At 52.1% G+C, this 20022-nt stretch overlaps 1 protein-coding gene across 5 annotated transcripts in view; it reads left to right on the plus strand.

Moving 5' to 3' along the window:
* LZTS3 (leucine zipper tumor suppressor family member 3) overlaps window positions 1-18689 on the plus strand; it is a 46592-nt gene extending 27903 nt beyond the window's left edge. For 4 of the 5 annotated variants that reach the window (XM_048303098.1, XM_048303100.1, XM_048303099.1 and 1 more), the window contains exons 2-4: window positions 6032-6520; window positions 8053-8883; window positions 10403-18689. In XM_048303098.1, coding sequence (XP_048159055.1) covers window positions 6071-6520; window positions 8053-8883; window positions 10403-11113 — 1992 coding nt within the window. In that variant the 5' untranslated portion in view covers window positions 6032-6070 and the 3' untranslated portion in view covers window positions 11114-18689. The remainder of the gene's footprint in view (window positions 1-6031; window positions 6521-8052; window positions 8884-10402) is intronic. The other variant, XM_048303102.1, reaches the window with a different exon arrangement.
* Window positions 18690-20022: the final 1333 nt, after the last annotated feature.

A 20022-nucleotide genomic window follows, 5' to 3' on the forward strand; every position in this document is an offset into this window, starting at 1 on the left:
CCACAGCAGCCCCAGGAAGCGCAGCCCCCAAAACTGGGACCTGCCTGCCCCTAGTCCTGCCACCCCCTCCTGATGCTGCCACATTTTCAGGAGAGAAAAGCAAAGTGTGATCCTCCTGTCTCAGAAATGGGTTTGTACTGGGACGGCTGACAGCTTTTAACCGGGCCCAGTTATCCAGAGGATGCGGCAGGTCCCTGTGCAGGCCCCTCAGCACTCTTAGGTGCTGAGAGAGGTGTAATTGGAAAGTGGCAGGGTCACAGAGGGTCAGGATGGTCCCCACCTTCCCCAATTGGATGTTCCTAGGCAGGACTACCATGCTGGCTTGTCCAAGTCCAACCTCCCTGCTCCAGCAGGGTGCCCTAGAGCACGTTACTCGATATTGTGTCCAAAAGTAAATCCAATCACAAATCCTTTGCACATAAGGATGGAAAATGTGCAGATACACAGCAGCCCCATGGCCCAAGAGGTGGCTGAGGGTGGCTGCAAGAACTTGCCACTATTTGACCCTCCAGCCTGCCTTCCTGAGTTTGCTTTTTAGCTCTGAGTGAGGGAAAAAGAACTGCAGTACAGGGATAAATGGGAAAAGAGAGGTTTGTGTCCTAGGGAAGGAGCAGGAGTTGTTCTTCTGACTTCATTTGGCTTTTGGTTGTGGAAAAAGCTTGTGGTTGAAAAGCTCGAGATCTGCGTGTTTTTGCAGACAGGTTCAAGTGCGTTCGTGCCGTATTCCAGTGGTGGAGGAAAACCTGGCAGCCACTGAGCCAGGATGGGGGGAAAAGAGTTGGAGGAGGTGCAGGAAAGAGCCACAAGAATTACTTGAGGGCTGGAAAAAAATGCCTGTGAGAGACAAGAAAAGCTCATTCTGTTCCCCTCTTCAGACTGAGCAACTTGAGAAGGGTGTAGGAGAACAGGAGGTGCCGGGGCACTGGAGCCAGGTGGGAGGGGAGCCACGGTGTCCCTTCCTCTTGAATCAATCCCAGTGGAGGAGCTCTCAGCCAGGTTTGGGTCCGGCACGGACGTAAGGAGGTGGCACATGACACACAGGAGGCAGAGCAGTAGCTGAGTGGCCTTTTTGGAGGATGTGATGTGCAAGGAAAGGTGAGGGAGAGGAAGAGGGGTGTGACTGAAACGTGCACTTGAAACTAAGAGGACAAGAGGGAACAGCTTCTAAACAGGAGAGGTTTAGACTGGATATTAGGGGAAATTTCTTCATGGAAAAGGTGTCCAGCCCTGGCACAGCTGCCCAGGGCAGTGTTGGAGTCCCCATCCCTGGAGGGATTTAAAAGCTGTGTGGATGTGGCACTTGGGGACAGGGGTCAGTGGTGGCCTTGGAATGGTTGGACTCCATGGTCTTAAAGGGCTTTTCCAACCTGAATAATTCTGTGATTCCGTGATTTTACGAGTGCAATTGCAAATCATGGGTTTCAGTGGTGGCTTTTTCCCCAGGGCTTGTTAATGCCTCACTGGACACAGGTGGTTTTGCTCCCTACGTGGGGGGGGGGGGGGGGGGGGTCTGTGTCTTCACCTCTAACCCATTCCTGTCCTTTCCTTCCCTCTCCAAGTATCTTCCTGGAAGAAGCTGAAATTATCACAGCCATTCTTTTTCCACCCTTTCCCACCATATCTAACCTGTTCCACCACCCCAGGATGTGTTGACTTTATCTCCTCCAGCCAAACCAATCCCTTGGCAGCGCTGCCAACCTTGGCAGAGGCAACCCGAGACTTAAACACGGGGCAGGTGTAGGTCCTACCCCTATAAAAACAACAAAACAGAGCACGGGTTTACAGTGCCAGTAATTGCTGCCTCGTTAAAGCCGAGGCAAACAAACCCGACTAATGAAGGTCAGGGGCACACCTGTTACCACAGTTGGCAAGAGGGGGAATTTTTGACCTTCAGAAGCCTTTGCTGCCCCTGCTGCCAGCGCCACATGCCTGGGATGGTGCGTGTGCCAAGGCCCTGCCTTGCTCTGGGGCTCCTTGCTGGAGCTCTCCGTGCCAGAGACCGATGATTGATGCCCTTCTCCCGTGGCACTGGTGCTGAGGTATGTCTGCCTCCCGAAGGCCTTTGTTAGGAGAGTGTTAACAATTAACCTCCTCAGGCAGAAACAAAGCCAGGCCTCCGTGATTTAGTCATAGTTAACCATTCAGCTGCTTATCTCAGAGCGATTCTTCTTTTTAACTGGAAGGCATTCGCTGAATCCTTTGGGTAGAGCAAGTGTGAAGACACAGTTGTTATTTTACAAATTACTGTATCTACAGTAACATCTAGGAGTGTCCTGGAGCTGCAGGTGTGGTGGGAAACCTTGGTAAGGGGTGGACATGCACAGTTTGCCCACCACGGCTGGGGAAAAGGACATTTCACCCCAGATTTTCTGCATCAGGCATCAAAATATCGCTGTCTCCAAGGCGAGGCTGCTGCAGGAAAGGCCAAGAGGCCAAGAGCTGGATGAGATGGGGAGGTGGTGCAGTGTGGAGTGTGCGGATTCCCAGTATCCCTGGTCAGAGAAGGTTGACTGTACTGATGAGATATGGCGTCTTCCCTTGGTATGGAGATGCCTCCCAGGAAGGGAGCCTTGAGTCAATCCAGGCAGACAAAGAAAACCTTTTTAGCTTTTATTAACACAGGAATACTGGGAAATGGGACCTCCGCTCAGAGTTTGTTCTGGAGGGGTTTCCTTCTTTGTGTCTGCAAGAAAGTCCCTTCGCTCGGGTTCCCACTGTAACTACGGGGACACTTTCGCCCCTCTGAGGTGGCTTGGGGGTCTCTTCCAAGCCCAGCCATGCTCAAGGGTGACTCTTCTTCCCTTCTAAAGGATGGACTTGGGAACGAAATGCTGGCAAAGGCAAACATTCATCTTCCCTCAGCCTCCCTGTGCTCATGGACAGGCTCGGCACCCTTGGGAATCACCCACTTTTAGCTCACATTCCCATGGGAGGGAGGCAGTTATCACGGAATCATAGAATAATTTGGTTTGGAAGGGACCTTGAATCTGCCATGGCCAGGGACACTTTCCACTATCCCAGGTTGCTCCAGGCCCTGTCCCTGGCCTTGGACACTTCCAGGGATGGGGCAGCCACAATTCCCTGGGCACCCTGTGCCAGGGCCTCAGCACCCTCAGTCAAGAATTTCTTCCCAATATCCCATCTAACCCTGTCCTGTCAGTTTGAAGCCATTCCCCCTTGTCCTGTTACCACAGAGATGATGAGATTTAAGGAGAAGAAATATCCTAGGGAAGGTTTTAGTCACACATTCCTCCAAACCTGGAAGGAGAAAAAATGACCCTCCTGCTCTGTGCCGGAGCATGGCAACGCTATTCCTGTGCTCAAAATTTGATTTCACACTTCAGCTGAGGAACAACCAATGTAAAACCTGACCAGGAACTGGAGCTGGCCAGAAGATACAAACCCAAGAGTTGTTGTTCTCAGAAAAAAAAAATGGCCCTTTTTGGCAAACAAAGCTGTACTGTCAGGGATCTGTTGGCACTTCTGGAATCTCCTTAATAACATATTTGTAACACTTGTCTGTATGCTCTGTTTATCAGATCCTGGGTTTGCAGTAAACATAAGCTAAGAACAAGGGTTTTTTTCAGAATATTTTCTTGGATGATTCCCAGTTAAAAGAAAATGCTTGTTGTTGTGTTGGCCTCTTTTTTTCTTTTTTTTTTTCTTCCTTTTGGAAGGATCAAACTTTCCAGTGACCTCATCCTGCCCTCAGAGAGTCAATGTAAATGTGCAAATGTCACTGTGAAATTTACCCAGTGAGGGAAAAGTAACCTGGATTTCTCCCTTGCTGGCTGGGGAGTACTGCAAGGAGACGATGCCACTTCCTTGTCTGGAGCTGAGACCTTCCAGCACATCCCTCCCATGGTGCCTGGTGTCCCATAAAAAGAAGTCACAGCCTATAAAGATTCCCAAAGTCACTGAAAAGCAGGTTATTCCTAAATTAGCAGGACAAAGTCTTCCCTTGACTCATAAAATCCAAAGGCACCATTGGTTGAGTGTGGCTTCAGGTGGGTGTTCTCCATCCCTCCTCATCGCTCCGCAGCCCAGCCACTCCCCAGGCCCTCAGCAGGCACCTGGATTAACCCCTGGGCATTGTGCACTCATGAGCTGTCAGTGATGATGTTCTTTGGGAAGTGTCTTTAGGGCGTGGTGGGGTCACGAGCCTTTGAGTGCTGCTCAGAGCACTGGAGGAACACGTGTCCACATGTCACGTGCTGGATACGTGACCAGACCCTGCCACTTCTTACTGCTGGCAGAGGTTTTATCACTTATGACCAATAAACGCTGGTGTTTTGACTGTAGTGGATCCCCACAGGTGCTCATGTGATCCTCCTTTACTGCCTGGTCTTTAGACTTTCATCAGGGAATGACGTGAGATCATCTGCTGAGGACAGAGGTGCAAACTGCAGGATGTCCTTAGCAGGGACTACAGAGTGTTCACTTAATGCTCGTCGCTTCATGAAATCCCAGAATGGGTTGGGTTGGAAGGGACCTTAAATCCCACCTCAACAGCTCCGTGTCCTCTTGCTCTGGCACAGCAGTTGCCACATCTGCCACTAGGGCTGTTCTTTGGACAGGGCAGGATGCTGGGAAAGGGGGAGGAGAAGCCTCCAGAAATGCAGTTTAATAAAAGCAAAGTTGAGCAGCACAGACCCTGCCTTAACCTTTTTAATTCTTTTTCCATTCCATTATTAGTGCAAATAGCAAGGCCCGCTGAGACACCACATGGGAGCTGAGCTCCGGACCTCAGCTTGCTCTCCAGGGAAATAAATCCAGCTCTTCTGCTTTACTCAGGGAGGGCTGAATGAACATCCCTTCCCCCAAGGAGGGGGAAAACCCCACTGAAAGGGGGATTTTCTCCATCTCCCCTTCCTGCTGGTCCTGCCTGACCTCTGCCATCCCTGAACCTTTCTCCAAAGGGCATCAACTATTTTTATCCCATCCGCAGGGAAGCCACAGTACCTCCCCCTGCCCTTAAGTCCTGCCTTAGTCCTCACACTACAAGGATGGTTTATCCTGGAAAACCTGCAACTGAGGGTGCCTGAGACAAAAGAAAAGCATCCGTTTGGGCCCACGGGGACCAAATCAATGAACTCTGGAGGGCTGGGTGGACACTGGTCACCTGAGTGTCCACAGCTGTCCAGGAGCTACTGACCCTGCTCCTCCAGGTTTGGTTCAGTCATCCAAAATTTGCAGTGCACCTTCTCCCTTCCTTCGGGTAATGGGATCCTTGGCTGGTGCAGGTTCAAATTCTCCATTATTCAATGAGGTGACCAAGAAAAAGTTGTTGTGGGTCTTCTATTCCCTCAAATAAGACTTTACACCTTTGTGTAAAAGCTGATGAAGAGCATCTAGATAGATGAGAATTGGTCCCAAGGATAATTGGTCCCAGGACAACCCTGGTCAAAGACAACTTTTGAAACCAATATTTGCATGTTAACCATGTCCCATGGCCTAGTTTTGGCCAACCCAAGGCACAGGCTAAGTAAGAATCAAATTGAGAAGGGGAATAAATATTTAGAAGAAAATTTAGGATGACACCTGGACAAAAGCATCTTTTTAAAAACTCAAGTTCAACAACAACAATCCCAAGGAAGAGATGGGAAGTGTGTTGTTTAAGCCCTGTGATACCATCCCTAAGGGATGTGCTGGAGAGAGCACTTGGATGAGCCAGGACCAGGGATGGAGACCTTCCATCCCCATGGGAACACAAACAGGTTCAAACCTGGGAAAAGTGACAGAAATAGTTCCGTCTTGGGAACAGCAAATGGTTGTGTCTCACCGATGCCGTAGAGCTGTGCCTACTAAAATCCATGCAACCCATTCCCCTGGGAACCACAACTTTTGGATTGAGAAGATTAGGAGCTCTTTTGGAGAGCAGGGGGTGGGATTTGAGGAATGCTGCTCCTCCAAGGGACCTGGGGATCCCAGAGAGGAGGAGAACGCCATCACTGGGACATGATTTCGATCTGCAAAGGGCGCGGCAGACAAAAGGCATCTCTTTAACAACCCTTTTCCCTCCTTGTCCCAGTGCCACTGAGCTGTGCCTCCACCTCACCCCTACGCTGCCATGGCCACGCTAGAGACGCTGCCCGTCCTCAGTGACCCGGCCTACCCCAGCCCAGAGAACTTCCACGGCTTCGCCCCCCGCTATTCCCAGACCATCCCCAAGAGCGCCATGGGGAGCGTGGGCAGCGGAGTGGCCAACGACCAGGAGTTCGCCATGAAGAGCGTGGGCACCCGGACGCAGAGCAGTGGCCGGCAGACGGAGGGGCCCCGCAACAGCTACTCCACGCGGGAGATCTCCAACCGCTACTCCGGCGAGGAGAAGACCTACAAGTCGGAGAAAGTCTCCAACTCTCTCTACATCAACGGCGACCTGCGCAAGAGCGAGAAGGTGAAGATGGACATCTGCGGCAACGTGACCACCAACAACGAGAAGAACCTGCCGCCGCCTCCCCAGTACCGAGAGCCCAGTAACCCACCAAAGATTTTGCCAATCTCCGGCAAACTAGACCAGGTGAGAACCTCCTGGAGCAGCTGGGTGGCCGTGGCACATCTCTGGAAGCACAGACCAGGAGGCCTTGGGCAACGGTGCAATCCTGATGTTCTCGTTCTTACTTTGTACGTTTTTATGTAGAGATGATATCATTCTTATGACTTTTCAGGGGGTTGTTAGTTCTGGCCCAAGAGCATGACCACAAGTCTTCCACATACAGCTCATTTAAGCCTGTATTTAAGTCACTAGCTATTCCAACTTCCCTGAGATGTTGTGCCTACCTCCCTGAAGGATGGGGAGGGAGCTGGAGTCGGCTCCAGTTTCAGTAGGTCCAGCATTTGAGTCCCCTCTTAGTTTTGTGCCTTTTATAGGCAGTTTCCAACCACACACTGCCACCTAAAGCTGTTGCTTGAAAGAAGCCATGAGCATCTGTTCAGAATCCCAGTGCCCCTTGTGAGGGACACGGCTTGGGAACTACCCCTGTAAACATTCTCTCCCAGCCCAGCCCAGTCCTCATGGCTCATATTGGCTTCAGGGAGAAAGATCTCCCAGGCCTGGAGGAGCAGAGCCCCAGAGCCAGTGGTGTTTTGTGTAGCCTGCTGCTCTGCTCCAGTGACTTCCATAATTTGTGTCCAGCATTATTTCTGCAGCATTTGGTGGCCTTTTCTCCTGGGTTGTTAATCCAACAGCCCCTGCAGTCCATTTCAGTCTCACACTTGGTCTCCAACCTCCAACATGTTCACTGGGGCTTGTTCTGTTTCTCCTAAAAGGCATTTTCAAAACACCTTTGCTTCCTCCCATTTAATTTTCACCTAAAATCCAACCTGCAGTAGGGCAGACTCAATCCCATTTTAAGGAAAATTTTGTTTCTAATGGTGCATTGATGGGGAGAGGAATGTGCAAGGCTTTAAAATCCTTTCTAAATCCCTTGTGGCTGTGGTCCACTGTCCCCCAGCACTGCTTAGGCCCACAGAAAACACAAATTTCAAATGAAGAGCAGCTCTAGCATGTTCCTTGCCTGGTGTCACTGCTGGGGTCACAGCTCCTACCTGCTCCTGTCTGAGGATAAGCAGGACACGAGGTCCCCACAGGCACAGGTCACTGCTGGCAGCGGGGAGATGTGATGCTCCTGAGGCAAAAGGGCTGCTAATCCAAGGCTTCGATTCAGCTTTCAGCAAAAGGGCAATGCAACCTCAAGGCTAGAAATATAATCAGCCAAAATTAGAGTTATTTTGGTCAGGTCTGGTAAGCAAGGGGCAGCCCTCCTTGTAAAGAGCACTGAGAGAACCCAAGGAGTATTCTGGGCAAAAATCACGCAGGTTTGGGATACGTTAAAATGATTTCCTTTCAGCTGGGGCAAGGGAAGGCAAAGTGTTGCCCTACGAGTGACCACAGGTCCCTCATGTGCAACCCCCAAATGGTCCAGGGTGTACCAAGGTGGGATAAGGAGCCAGCCCAAGCTGCATCAGCCCCACTCTGTGCCAACGTGTCTCTTTTGTGTGTTACCGAGCCTCCTGCTGTGTTTGATGCGTGGTCCTTTTTCCTTTTTGCAGAGCAATGAGCCCTTAGTTAGACCCTCAGCCTTTAAACCAGTAGTTCCTAAAAACTTCCATTCCATGCAGAACCTCTGCCCGCCGCAGAGCAACGGGATGGCAGAGAACAGAAAGAGCTTGAACCATGCCAACAGCAATAGCCCGTCCGCACCCAAGGGTGGACTCGACAAGAGCAGCCTTAACAGGACTACAAACCAAGGGGGGGGGCTCTCGGATTCGGGCCGTAACTCGCTAACGAGCCTGCCCACCTACGGGACGGGCTACAGCCAGCACGTGGGCCCCATGAGCGCCTCCACGAGCCACATCAACCGCATCGGGACCACCTACGTGGAGAAGAACATCGTGGGATACAACGGGATATCTACCTCAGACAGCGGGCGGTCCTCGAGCAAGAGCACCTCGTCCTTCAACAGACTGAACCATCTCAACGAAACGATGCCTTTCCACTCGCCCTCGACCGACGACATCATCCAGGACCTGGAGGACCGGCTGTGGGAGAAGGAGCAGGAGGTGCTCCAGATGCGGAGGAACTTGGACAAGAGCGAGGCGGCCATCTTCCAGGTGTTCGAGGAGAAGCAGAAGATCTGGGAGAGGGAGATGGAGGACCTGAGGCAGAACTATGCCAACAAGTTGCAGCAGGTCTCCAAAAAGGCGCAGCGGGCTCAGCAGGCTCTGCAGCTCCAAATCTTCAAGCTCCAGCAGGAGAAAAAAAAACTCCAGGACGACATGGGACAACTCCTCCAGCAACGAGAGGAGCTGGAGAAGAAATTTGTGGCTTTCAAGAAGGAGCAGGCTGAGTTTCTCCCGAAGATTGAAGAGACCAAGTGGGAGGTAAGAGCGTTGTTGTAACAGACCCTGAGTGAGGTTTCCATCGCGGGGTCTGGTGACCCAAAGTACCTCCCACGTGCCCTAAGTGGCGCCCACAGGTAACAGCCATGGGTTGGTGGCCTCCAGGTAACAGGTGACACTTGTCACCTCACTTGTCTGAGTTCCAGGCCTGTTGATTTCAATTAAGCTAAAATAAGCACAACCTTTCGTGCACACCCCCCTGTATTGGTTAATAATTTGACTTCACAGTCACTCCAAGTCGTGACATTCAAATCCAGTTTCAGGGAACACAGGTCTTTCCACACAGGTACTTGTGCCTGCCAAAAATGGGCTTAAGTCTATTTTAATTAAATTCTTTTACTATTTGCATTTGGGCAAACCTTGAAACCGCTTTTCAGATATTTGATTTTTTTTTAATTGAAGATATAAAAGCGACTGAGATAAAAATGATATCGACAGCCATGTATACCTTATGCTTTCCATTGTAACACACTGTTTTCAGTTGTTAATAAGTTTATCTCTCTTAGAAAGGCAAATTCCTCTTTCTAGTTCTCCTGTTGAGTCCTACATAACTTTTTCCTACTGTTTCTATTTTTAGAACATTTTATCAAGGTCTGTTTGTATAGCCAGTGCTAACATACCTTTTTTTTTCAACTTGATCATGTGAAGAATTTTAATCCTTCCATGCACAGGCTAGAAACTTTAAATTTATTAAGAGTGCAGAGGCAAAACATAGCTGTAGAATCAAGACGACCGTATTCTGTTAATCCTGATGGAAAGTAAATGAAGCTGGGATTAATTAGGCTCTGAAATGTGCCATTTGCAGATGTTCAGCAGAGATTATTACAGGCTTGTTGTACAACGTGTGCAGGATAAATCCCAGAACAGGCAGACTGCATTGTCCCTCCTTTGACCAGCAGTTCTGCCCAGGTCTTTTAAGGGACCTTAAAGCCCATCCAGTTCCACGTCCCTGCCATGGGCAGGGACACCTTCCACTAGACCAGGTTGCTCCAAGTCCCATCCAATGTGGCTTTGAGCACTTCCAGGGTTCTTTAGGAGTCTTTGGGAAGGAAGGCATCATAGGATGAGTAAGTAAAGTCTACTTATCTGCCTCCTGTCCAATGCTCCCAGGTCTTGGGGAGAAGCTGGGTGGTCTCTGGGTCTGAGATGTTTCTGTCTCAGACTTGCTCAAGGTCCAGATGCCATTGAGGTAAACTTTGTGGGAAAACTCCAGCTGAGAAGGTTTGGGATTGAGCACCACGGGTTTGTGGGTGGGGGAGTAAGATGAAGGCAGGAGGGAAGCATCGCTGGTGGGGACCGCAGCACTGGGCTTGGCTGTTTGGGCAGCTCCAGCTGGAAACAGCATCAGGTCCCTGAGAGCCAGGAAAAAACACAGAGGTCAGTGGCATGGTCTGGGTCCTGGTGAAGGCTGGGTCCATGAGCAGGGTTGTTTCACGGGCAGTGCAGGGGACAAGCAGCTCCTCACTGCCATCTGCCAGCCTCATGGGTGCTCTCCCCACAGGTTTGCCAGAAGGCAGGTGAGATCTCCCTGCTCAAGCAGCAGCTGAAGGACTCCCAAGCTGACGTCTCCCAGAAGCTCAACGAGATTGTGGGACTGCGGTCGCAGCTCAAGGAAGGTAAGAACTTCCTACGGGAGAAAGAGGAGCAGATCCTCACCCTGAAGGACTCCTACAGCTCCAAGAGCGTCAACCTGGAGATCTGCGAGAGCGAGCTGCAGCGGAAGATGAGCGAGGTCCAGGTGCTGAGGGAAAAGCTGAACCACTGTGAGCTGGAGGTCTCCGGCCTGAAGCGGACACTTGCCAGCATGGGACCTGCGGGGCCTTTTGGCGGGGACCTCGGGGAGAAGCTGCGGGACCCGCTGGCCTGCGAGAGCGACGAGGCCAAGATGCAGCGGCAGAGCGAGGACAGCGTGAACACCCTGCGCAGGGAGGTGGAGCGGCTCCAGACGGAGCTGAAGCTGGAGCGGCAGCAGCGGGAGCAGCAGGTGATGGACTTCGAGGAGGAGCGGCGCACGTGGCAGGAGGAGAAGGAGAAAGTCATCAAGTACCAGAAGCAGCTGCAGCTGAACTACGTGGAGATGTACCAGAAGAACCAGCTCCTGGAGCACAAGGTCAATGAGATGAACACAAAGACCACCAGCCCCCCGCACACCGAGGAGAAGAAGACATGGACTCCCTCCAGACTCGAGCGAATAGAGTCCACCGAGATCTGAGGAGGGACCGAGGCGACACAACGGAATTTTTTATTGCCGTGCATGTACTACCTACTCAAGCCAGTGATCTTCCGAAGGATAATGCGCTCCCGCTGGAGCGGTGTGAGCGTGCTCCCACCAGGCTCCATCACCCTTACTCTCCACTTCTGTGCTCTGTAGGTAAAATAACTGTGGATGTGCGTTGGTTTTCTATCGATAATGCGACATCTTGTCTGGGTTTTTTCCTAGTACAGCTGGTGAGGGTCAATTGGCTCTTTTGTAATCTGCCCTGACTGTTACTTCACTAGAGGCTGCCACCCCCTCTCCTACAATTCACCCTTTTTCGGTTGGTTGTTTTGGAGAGTTGCATTCAGTTTCTTTGGTTTTCCACACATTTACGTGCAGCGAAACAGTTCAAAGTGGCAGGTTTGTTGTTTTTTGGGGGTTTATTTTTTCCAGGACGTTTTTAGCCACATTGGCTAATGGAGCAAAGCTCTCGGGATCATGAGCAAACTCAAGTGTTCTGCATCAAGTATCCTGTCTAGACGGTGGTCTTAGTGAAGTCAGTGCGAGCTTGGCCACTGATTTCAGTGAAACCAGACATATCTCTACCAGACGACTCCCTCTTGCCCTGGTTGCAAGAGGTTAGGACATCCTTGAGGAGCAGGATGAGCCTGTCCTGGTAACAGAAGCCAACAAGGAATGATGTCCCAGCAGGAGCCTCTCTGGAGGCTCAGCAGAGCTTAACATATGCTGCGTTTTACACTTCCTTGTGGTTTCCTCCTGCAGTTCCACTCCTCTGCCGGGTTGTGACCAACCCCAGGAGCAGAAATACCCTCCCACCTCTGCCTTGGTCCCCTTACTCTTACTCTATACCCAAGCTGGCTACAGCAAGAAAAAAGCTTGGAAATCCAAGCTAGTTTCCCTTCCCAAGAGCCCTCTTACTTCCCAAAGTCAATGTAACCGAGGTTTGGGGAAGCCTCCAAACCCATGGGATGTTTATGCAAACTGAAGCTTTAGCAATCTGCCCCAAAAGTGGGCAATTGTGCCACCCTGTCCCCAAACGAGTGACACCTTGGTGCACTCTCTTGGTCCAGGGTCTGCTTATAAACAGCACTAGAGCCTCACTCAGGAGTTGCAGCGGAGGCACAGCAGCATCACAGCTGGATTGCAACGGTCAGCCTTCAGTAGAGCCATTCCAAACAGCGCCCACAGCCATCCCACGGGGCATCCCACACTCCAGGGATGGAGATAACGCAGGCCTAGCTCAAGAAAATACTCAGCTACTAACCCTGAGCATGAAAGAAGTCATAAGAGGGGGAAACGCTTAAGATCACGCAAGTGCTTACGCCCTGGTAGAACCATAAACCAAATCCTATGTGCACAGTCACCGAGGCAGCAAAACCCGGCATTCCGCTTGAAAACGTGGGCAAAGTGAGCTTGGTCCTTCCCGTCATGGATAATTTTCTACCACGAGTCACAATAAAGAGAAGAAAAATGTCGCAAAGTGGAGTTTGCACTGACTGGGTGGTGGCCAAAGGATCAATAGGAGTGGGGATTTTGGCCCTTTGCCCGGGGGAGCAGCTAGAAGAGAAAAGTTGGAATTAGCACAGGGACATCTTGACATGTCCATGAGGTGACTCCAGGGAGAGTTTGGCCAGATCACATTTCATGTGCATACCAAGGAAGAACCTCGAGGCATTGAGGGGCTGAAGACCTTCCAAACAAAAGCCTGCACATTTTCCATGTTCTGTCTCCCCAAAGCTCCCCTGTTCATGACCGGGTCTGACCTTCAATTTGAGAATAAATATTGTTGTGGTGAGCTCCAGACTGAGCAAAGAGTGGAGACTGCAGTTAGTCCCACCAGCCCACGTCATCAGGCAGAGCTACTGGCCAGGAGCTGGTGGTGGCTGCCAGAGATCCCTGGAGCCATTGAAAAGGGAGATGTGCAACAAGACCAGGGCATTTCAAGATCCCAGCTGATGGTTCCTGTCTTTTCCCACCACTTCTGCCCATGTCTTTCAACCCGGAGGAAGACATAACTCATGGAAAACACAGGGGCAGCTCAGGCTAAGCCCGTCTCCCAGAACCAGCCATAAAAGGGGGATTAGGTCAGGTCTGACTCATGATGGGGATGGGGAACAGCCCCACTGTGAATCCTGAAGATGCTCCAGCACTCTTGGACATCAGCCTGTGCACCTCACCGAGGAAGGAGTGCAGCTGCCTGCCAGTGCCACCCAGCAGCAGACTTTGCCATGCCCAGGGAGACATCTACATGGCCCTGGCCAGGAAAATCCCAGAGCTTCCTCCATGTCATAATCCAGGCCTTTGAGACAGAGTCAAACATCCCACACTGTCAGGGCTGGAGATCCCCAATCCACCATCTCAGCTTTCTTTTCACATCAGAGAAGCCCACGTTGTCCTTCTATCCACAGCAGGTGTGTGGTGTCTGTGCCTGTGAAGATTTCTCACCTCGGAGGAGGAAAGGCCCACTCCCTCCACCTTCTTCACTGCATCACATCAATCCAGAGTTTCAATCCATATGTCAGAGACCTCGACTGTGGACATTCCCTGGATGACAGAGCCTTGCAGACACCCATTAAGACACTCTGCTGCTGCTGCTGCTGGTTTTCCCTCTCTCGGGATTCTCCCAGGATCCTCCAAGCACCTGGCCGTCCTGCCGAAACCACCCCAGCTGTGCTGCGGTGACAGAAAATACAGATGGTTTTGGGAGCCAAAGTGCCACAAAGGATTCCTGTGCTTCAGGATTCCTCCCCACAACTGGGTGTGCTGCTCCCCATCAAGTTGTCTCCCCTGTGCCAGCCCTTTGCTCAGCAAAGACGGCGCAAAATGATGGTGGGACACCTGGATTCCTGTTGTTTGTGCCCAGGTGGGAGCTCACCTGGCTCCTTCCAGATCTTAACACTTTCACAAGTTGATGAAATCTCCCATCAAAAGCTTCGTTGAGGCTCTGGGGTCTTAGCCCTGGATTAGGACAACCAAGGGGTGCCAGGCTGGCATTTGGGTGACATATCCTGGGAATGGTCAAGGAGGCTGACAGCGTGTCTCTTGGAGGCTCAGGCAGGGCTGATGAATTGTTTCTGTCCCATGGAACTCCACCCAGAGTTTGGGCTTGACCATCCCCCAGCTCTCTCCTCCACCTTGGAGCTAGTGGAATTCAGCGTGATGTCCTGGCTCATATGTTATTCTACAAGTCCTGCCCCCAAAATCCTCTCTAACTTGCCATTGGCCACCACCACAAGCTATGGCCACGAGGATGTCAGCTCAGTTGCCCACGCATGGGGTCCACAGTCATTAGAGATGCTCTGGGATGCCTGACACTTGCAGCTGGGCAATATGAGCCAAGATTTTTGAGAGAGCCAGGCCAGTGGTGGGAAGTCCTGGAGCACCTCTGGTGTCACAGGATCCCATGTACAGAGCTCAGTCATGCTCCAAGCACATCCACACAATAAACAGAGGAGAGGACACTGATCAGCTCCAGCAGCTTCCATCCATGAGGATGTGGGCTAAGCAAGCTGTCCTGCTTCCAGGGAAGGTCTTACTCTGCTGTGAGCGGGGCTGCTTTGCTCCACCACCATTCCAAGGCTGGCTGCTGCCGCTGTCCCAGCAACCCAGCTGGGCTAATTCCAGCACTCCCCTCTCACCCCCAGGGTGAACACCACAACCAGGGCATGTTGTTGTGCCTCACAGAGTTCCACTCAGCTCCTGCCAGTCTGGTGGCAGCCGGTGACCCCAATCCTGCCGTCACTGGTGGTGGTCACTCGCCTCCTGGTTTCCACGCTCCAGAGAGGAATGGAATTGTTGCTCTTATGCTGTTGTACAGAGAGAAGTGTACTTGGATGTAAATAAGAGCCCAGCTCTGTATGTTGATGATTAAACGGAGACAAGAAGGCTCTGTGGCTTCTCTGTTGGCGAGTGGGGCCGAGTGCTGAGTGCTGCACACGGAGTGCTCAGCACCCCGACCTGTGCCTGGCTGCAGTGGGAATCAGGGCTTCAGCACCTCCCAGGAAAGCAATCCACCTGGGATTAGCTCAGCCTGGTGTCACTCTGTCCTGCTTTGATGCTTGCTGTCTCCCTGAGCCAGGTTTGCAATTGCCCCCTGGTTAAGGCTGAAGTCCCCTCTGCCCCTCTGGTATCACACCCAGACTCCATGCAGACAGTGGCTCCCAGAGGTGTCCCCGCTGAGCTCTGCCCATGGAAAGGACCATCCTGCTCCCCTTCTGCCCCTTGCAGTGGCACTTTATAGCTCGCTCAAGGCAGCGAGCTCACGAGCAACATGACCAAAGATCTCCGGAGAACACTGGGCTGCATGCTTGGAGCTGCGTCCTGGCTTTCCTGGGGAGAGATGAGGCTGGTGTGGGCTGGAAAAGGTGAATGAAAGCTGGCAGGGGGCATGATTTCCCCGTGTCCCACCTGGGAATGTTTGCAGGTCCATAAGGGCCTTTCCTGTGCGAGATAGGACAGGATAGAAAGGAGTTCCTGGGTGAGGTGATCATTCCCAGTTGGTTACACCAATATCCTCCACAGCCATACCAATTAGCTCCACACATTTCCCCTGGAGAATGTGGACCAGGGGCTGCCCCTAGGAGCTGGGATGGATGCCATTCCCTTTCTTCTTGAGGAGAAGAGAGGATGCATGCCAAGCCATGCATCCTCTTGTCTTCAGGCAACTTCATGCCTCTCATCTTCAGAGCAATAGGTCTCCTCTAGTTTAGCAGCAGACATCACTACAGGGTCCAGTCAATTGTTCTGGCTCAGTGGGAATTGCCCAGGAAAATGAGCGTCCTGAAAGCTGGTGGTCCTGCTGGCTGCCCCCGTGGTGTCCTCTCCCCAGCTCACCCCAGGGCATCCTCAGCACCCTCCTTATCAAGGAAACAAATTGCAAGGTGAAGGCAGAGTGTTCTTCGCTTCTCCTGCTCAGGGTGCTGAAGGCATCTCCGCCCACCTTTGCTCCATGAAGGCTCCTGGACCTGGCAGGAGGCCGGTGGGAGATCTGTGCTCCTGCAGGTGGGTGTTCGGGTGGGTCTGGGACTCGGGCAGATGCCTCTCACTGTGCCTCTGCTCCCCAGGTGTGCTCAGCCTTCTCCACACCATTCCTGGGATGGGAGAGAGCCCAACTCGCCGTTAATTTAACCCAAACCTTCAGCTTAAGCCTTGAAACCCCTTTATAATTCACTGATCACCAAGACCCCTTGCTAAAGATCTGTTCATGTGTTGCCTGTGCCCTGCTACTCCTCTGCTCCAGCTCTCCAGGCTCTCCTGCCTCCTTTTAGATAATTCCCATCCCATTGGAGCAGTCAGTGCCTCTCCCAGTACTCTCCCATCTCCCATCTGGACAAGCTGGAGCTGCAGCCCGCACTGAGAATGGGTTCTCCCAACCCTGCTCTCAGGAGCTTTCCAGAACACTGATCCCCTCCTCTCTGACATTCCCATGGCAGCTCCATCAGCCCTGCTTTACCTCCAAGGACAACCTGGCTTCCTGCTGAAGGACATTCCCATGGCCTGCAATCCCGTGGGATCATTGCACGGCGGATTCACACCATCACCACCCAGCTCTGGGGCTCCCTGGTCCTTCCACCTTCTGGAAAATCAGGGGTCTGAGGGTCTTTGAGGTCCATAGGGACACGCAGGATCCCACAGTGTATCAAGGGGTTGGGATCACATCCAGCTTTTTGCAGGTGTTGGCTTCCCAATAGGATGTTCCATGCTGGCAGTGCAACTGCTGTCAGCACCAAGCTCCTGTATTTTCAGGATAATCCTCTTCCCTGGTTCTCCCAGTAACGGGGATCGTGTCAGGTCTGGAGCCTGGGACCAGGCCGTGTCTCCACAGCTCTTTCACAGATCTATTTTCTCCAGCAGGAAGTCTCTGCTTTCTGTCCCAAAGCAATAGGTTTTTCCAGGGAGATTTAAAAGGGACTCTTCCCAACTCTGACACCTGCAGGCAAGCCAACATTCCCGTGAATACCTTCACAGCTCCAGCCCCGGGCTCAACTCCTTCGGAAAGGGATGCGAGGTCCAGTCTGGCTCTAAATGACCACAGTGTTCTGAGCTTGGTGGCCCCGTTTATCCGGAGAGTCCAAAGCTTCCCACATCCAGCAGGCCACCAGCCTGGGTGCCCAGGAGGTGTGGCCCATCCTCTCCTGGTGCCCATCCCACGGCTGTCACTGGGTCCCTGCAGCGGGTCTTCTCCATGCAGGAGCCACTGGGGTGTCTGAGCTCACGGAGCCACATTCGGTGACAACCAGTGGGACACTGTGGCTCTGCCATTCCTGAGAGCCAGGCTCGGAGGAGAAAGCTCCCTTTTCCCCCTTTCCTGCGACTGAAAGGAGCAGAACACGTGCGGGCAGAGCTCCAGCACCAGCGCAGGAGCGTCCCAGCACCACCCAATGCTGCACACCTGGCCAATGTGTCTATGCAGTCCCTTCCCAGGCAGCCGTGTCCCCGCAGAGCCAGGGACCGGGGCTCCTCCAAGGTGTCTTCGTTTGCACTCTCCGGGACCTGGTAATCGCTGTGAGCCCAGAGGAGCCGCCCTGGCCTTGGCCTCGCTCCGGGCACCACCACGCTGGGGAGGGTTTTTCTCACCCCAAACCGATGCACGTCGCTGAGTCGTCCGTTCTCCAGCAGATCCATCGCTGTCCCCCCAAACCCCAGCTCCCCGCAGGGAGGAGGGCGGGTTGGGCGAGGCTGCTGTCCGACTTCACCAGCAATAAGAGGAGCTCCACCGGCGCCGGGCCGTGCCCCTCTGCAGGACCTCCTGCGTGAGACCCCTCGTCCCATTCCGGACCTCCCCGACTGTAAATTCAATCCCAGCCTTGTGCTTTCTTCCCTCTCGTTTCCTGACGCCTCGGTGTCTCTCTCCTTCTCTCTCCCTCTCCTCTCTCTCTCCTCTGACTGTGAATTCAAACCAGAAGTGTTCTGAACTCGACTCCGTTACTGTTCTGTTTCTGCGTCGACTGTTGCCGGTTCTCCGAACTGCGTCTCAACTTTGCAAAAAAAAAAAGGAAAAAAGAAAAAAAAAAAATCTTAAAAAAAAAATCTAAAAAAAAAAAATTAAAAAAATTATATATATATAAAAAAATATATATATACTTAAAAAAAATAATAAAAATTTAAAAAGAACTCCATAAAGTCGGGTGTCTCTCCTGTCCACGTGGTCACTCCCAATCACCGTTGTCTTGACTTGGCCTCTGGTTTAAGTGTGTTTAAAGACAAGAGGTTGAACAAAAAAAGGAAAAAAAAAAAGAAAAAAGGGAAAAAGAGGTAACATGCAGCATTCTGGGATTTTTGTACAGCAAAGGTGTATCTGTTTCAGAGGTTCTTGTTAAAACTCTACCACACTTCCCACTTCCCTGCTGGTCTGTTGTATGTTCCCTTTGGGTTACCCAGATGTGAAGAGCTACTGCCTTTGCCATTTTCTACGGTGAATATACAAATATATCTGTACAGAGGTATGTATATATATAAATAGACATGCAGATCTATATGTATACGTATCTCCAACTCTCCTCTCTCGACCTGACTGTGAAGGATTTTTATTGGGCAAAATAAAATGGAGAAAGGCCCCGTTTTAAAAACAGGACTGCGTGGCTTGTTTGGTTGTATTGCAGGTGGGAGAAGGGGTGAGAACCAAGGGGGTTTTGGGGAGGGAGGCACAGCTGGGCTGGGGAACTGGAAGGAAAGCTTCACACTGGATGTACCAGCACCCTCCAATCCAGCTGCAGTGGTGGGAAGGCAATTCCCCTTCCCTCCCATGCCAAGCCCTCACCTGGAGCAGCCACATCCCCCACCAGAGCATCTCCGGGAGTTCCCTGATTTCCCCAGCATGAGCCCTTCACGTGGCTGAAGGGGTGGAAAACACTCAAAGTGCATCCAATTTGTGTTGGATCCCAGATGTTTGGGGTGAGGATTTGGATGCGGCCCCCAGGCCGACGTCCATCCAACCTTCCCTCACAACCAGGGCGGTCACACCATGTCCAAAACCTCCTGCAGGTTTTTACTCAAATGAATCCCACCCAACTGCTTGGTCAGCGTCACTCAAAGCAGCACATAAACGTTGTTTCTCTTTAAAAACCCAACAATTCCAGCATTTTTCCCCATTGCAGCTTTATTAGAGAGGTCTCCTGCCCTCTGGTGACAAAGCTGGTGCCTCCCAGGGCAAAGGGAGTCAGGGATTCCCTGAGTTCCCTCAGGTTTAAAGCCTGAGGTGCCACCAGCCAACGTGGCTCTCCTCCAGACCCCTGCGGCCTCCTGAAAACGGGATTTCCTCACTTGCCAGGGAATAAAAGGGAGAGGTGGACAGGAATTCCACCTGGTAGGAATATTAGGAAGGGACACAAGTGCAAAGTAAGGCTCAAGGCCATATTTAATTAGTTTGCCAGTGCTGAAAGCCTGCAGTGGACAGGAGAGAGATTTCTGGGAACAGTGGAGCTGTAATTATTGGCAATACTCAAAATCTGGGTGGACACAGCCCTGGCCAATGGGCTCTGAGTGGTCCAGCTGGAGCAGGGGCTCAGGCCAGGCCTTCACAGGTCCACTGTGACCTGAATCCCCCCTGTTCTCTTGGCACAGCTGCAGTGATGGGTGTCAGCTCAGACAGGAGCCTCCCACACACCCCACTCACAACCCCAACCCACACCAGCAAGGGGGTGGTGCCTCTCTGGGGACTCAAAAAGGACATCCCTGGGCGTGCTGGTACCCAGTGGGTTCCTGCAGACAAAAGGTTGTCCTGTAATCACAGACTCACAGAGCTACGGAATGGTTTGGGATGGAAAGCACCCCAAAAACCATCTCGTTCCACCCCCTGCCATGGGCAGGGACACCTTCCACTATCCCAGGCTGCTCCAAGCCCCATCCAGTCTGGCCTTGGACACTTCCAGGGATCCAGGGGCAGCCACAGCTTCTCTGGGCAC

Source organism: Corvus hawaiiensis, chromosome 5 (genome assembly GCF_020740725.1).
Source record: "Corvus hawaiiensis isolate bCorHaw1 chromosome 5, bCorHaw1.pri.cur, whole genome shotgun sequence".
Taxonomy (NCBI): domain Eukaryota; kingdom Metazoa; phylum Chordata; class Aves; order Passeriformes; family Corvidae; genus Corvus; species Corvus hawaiiensis.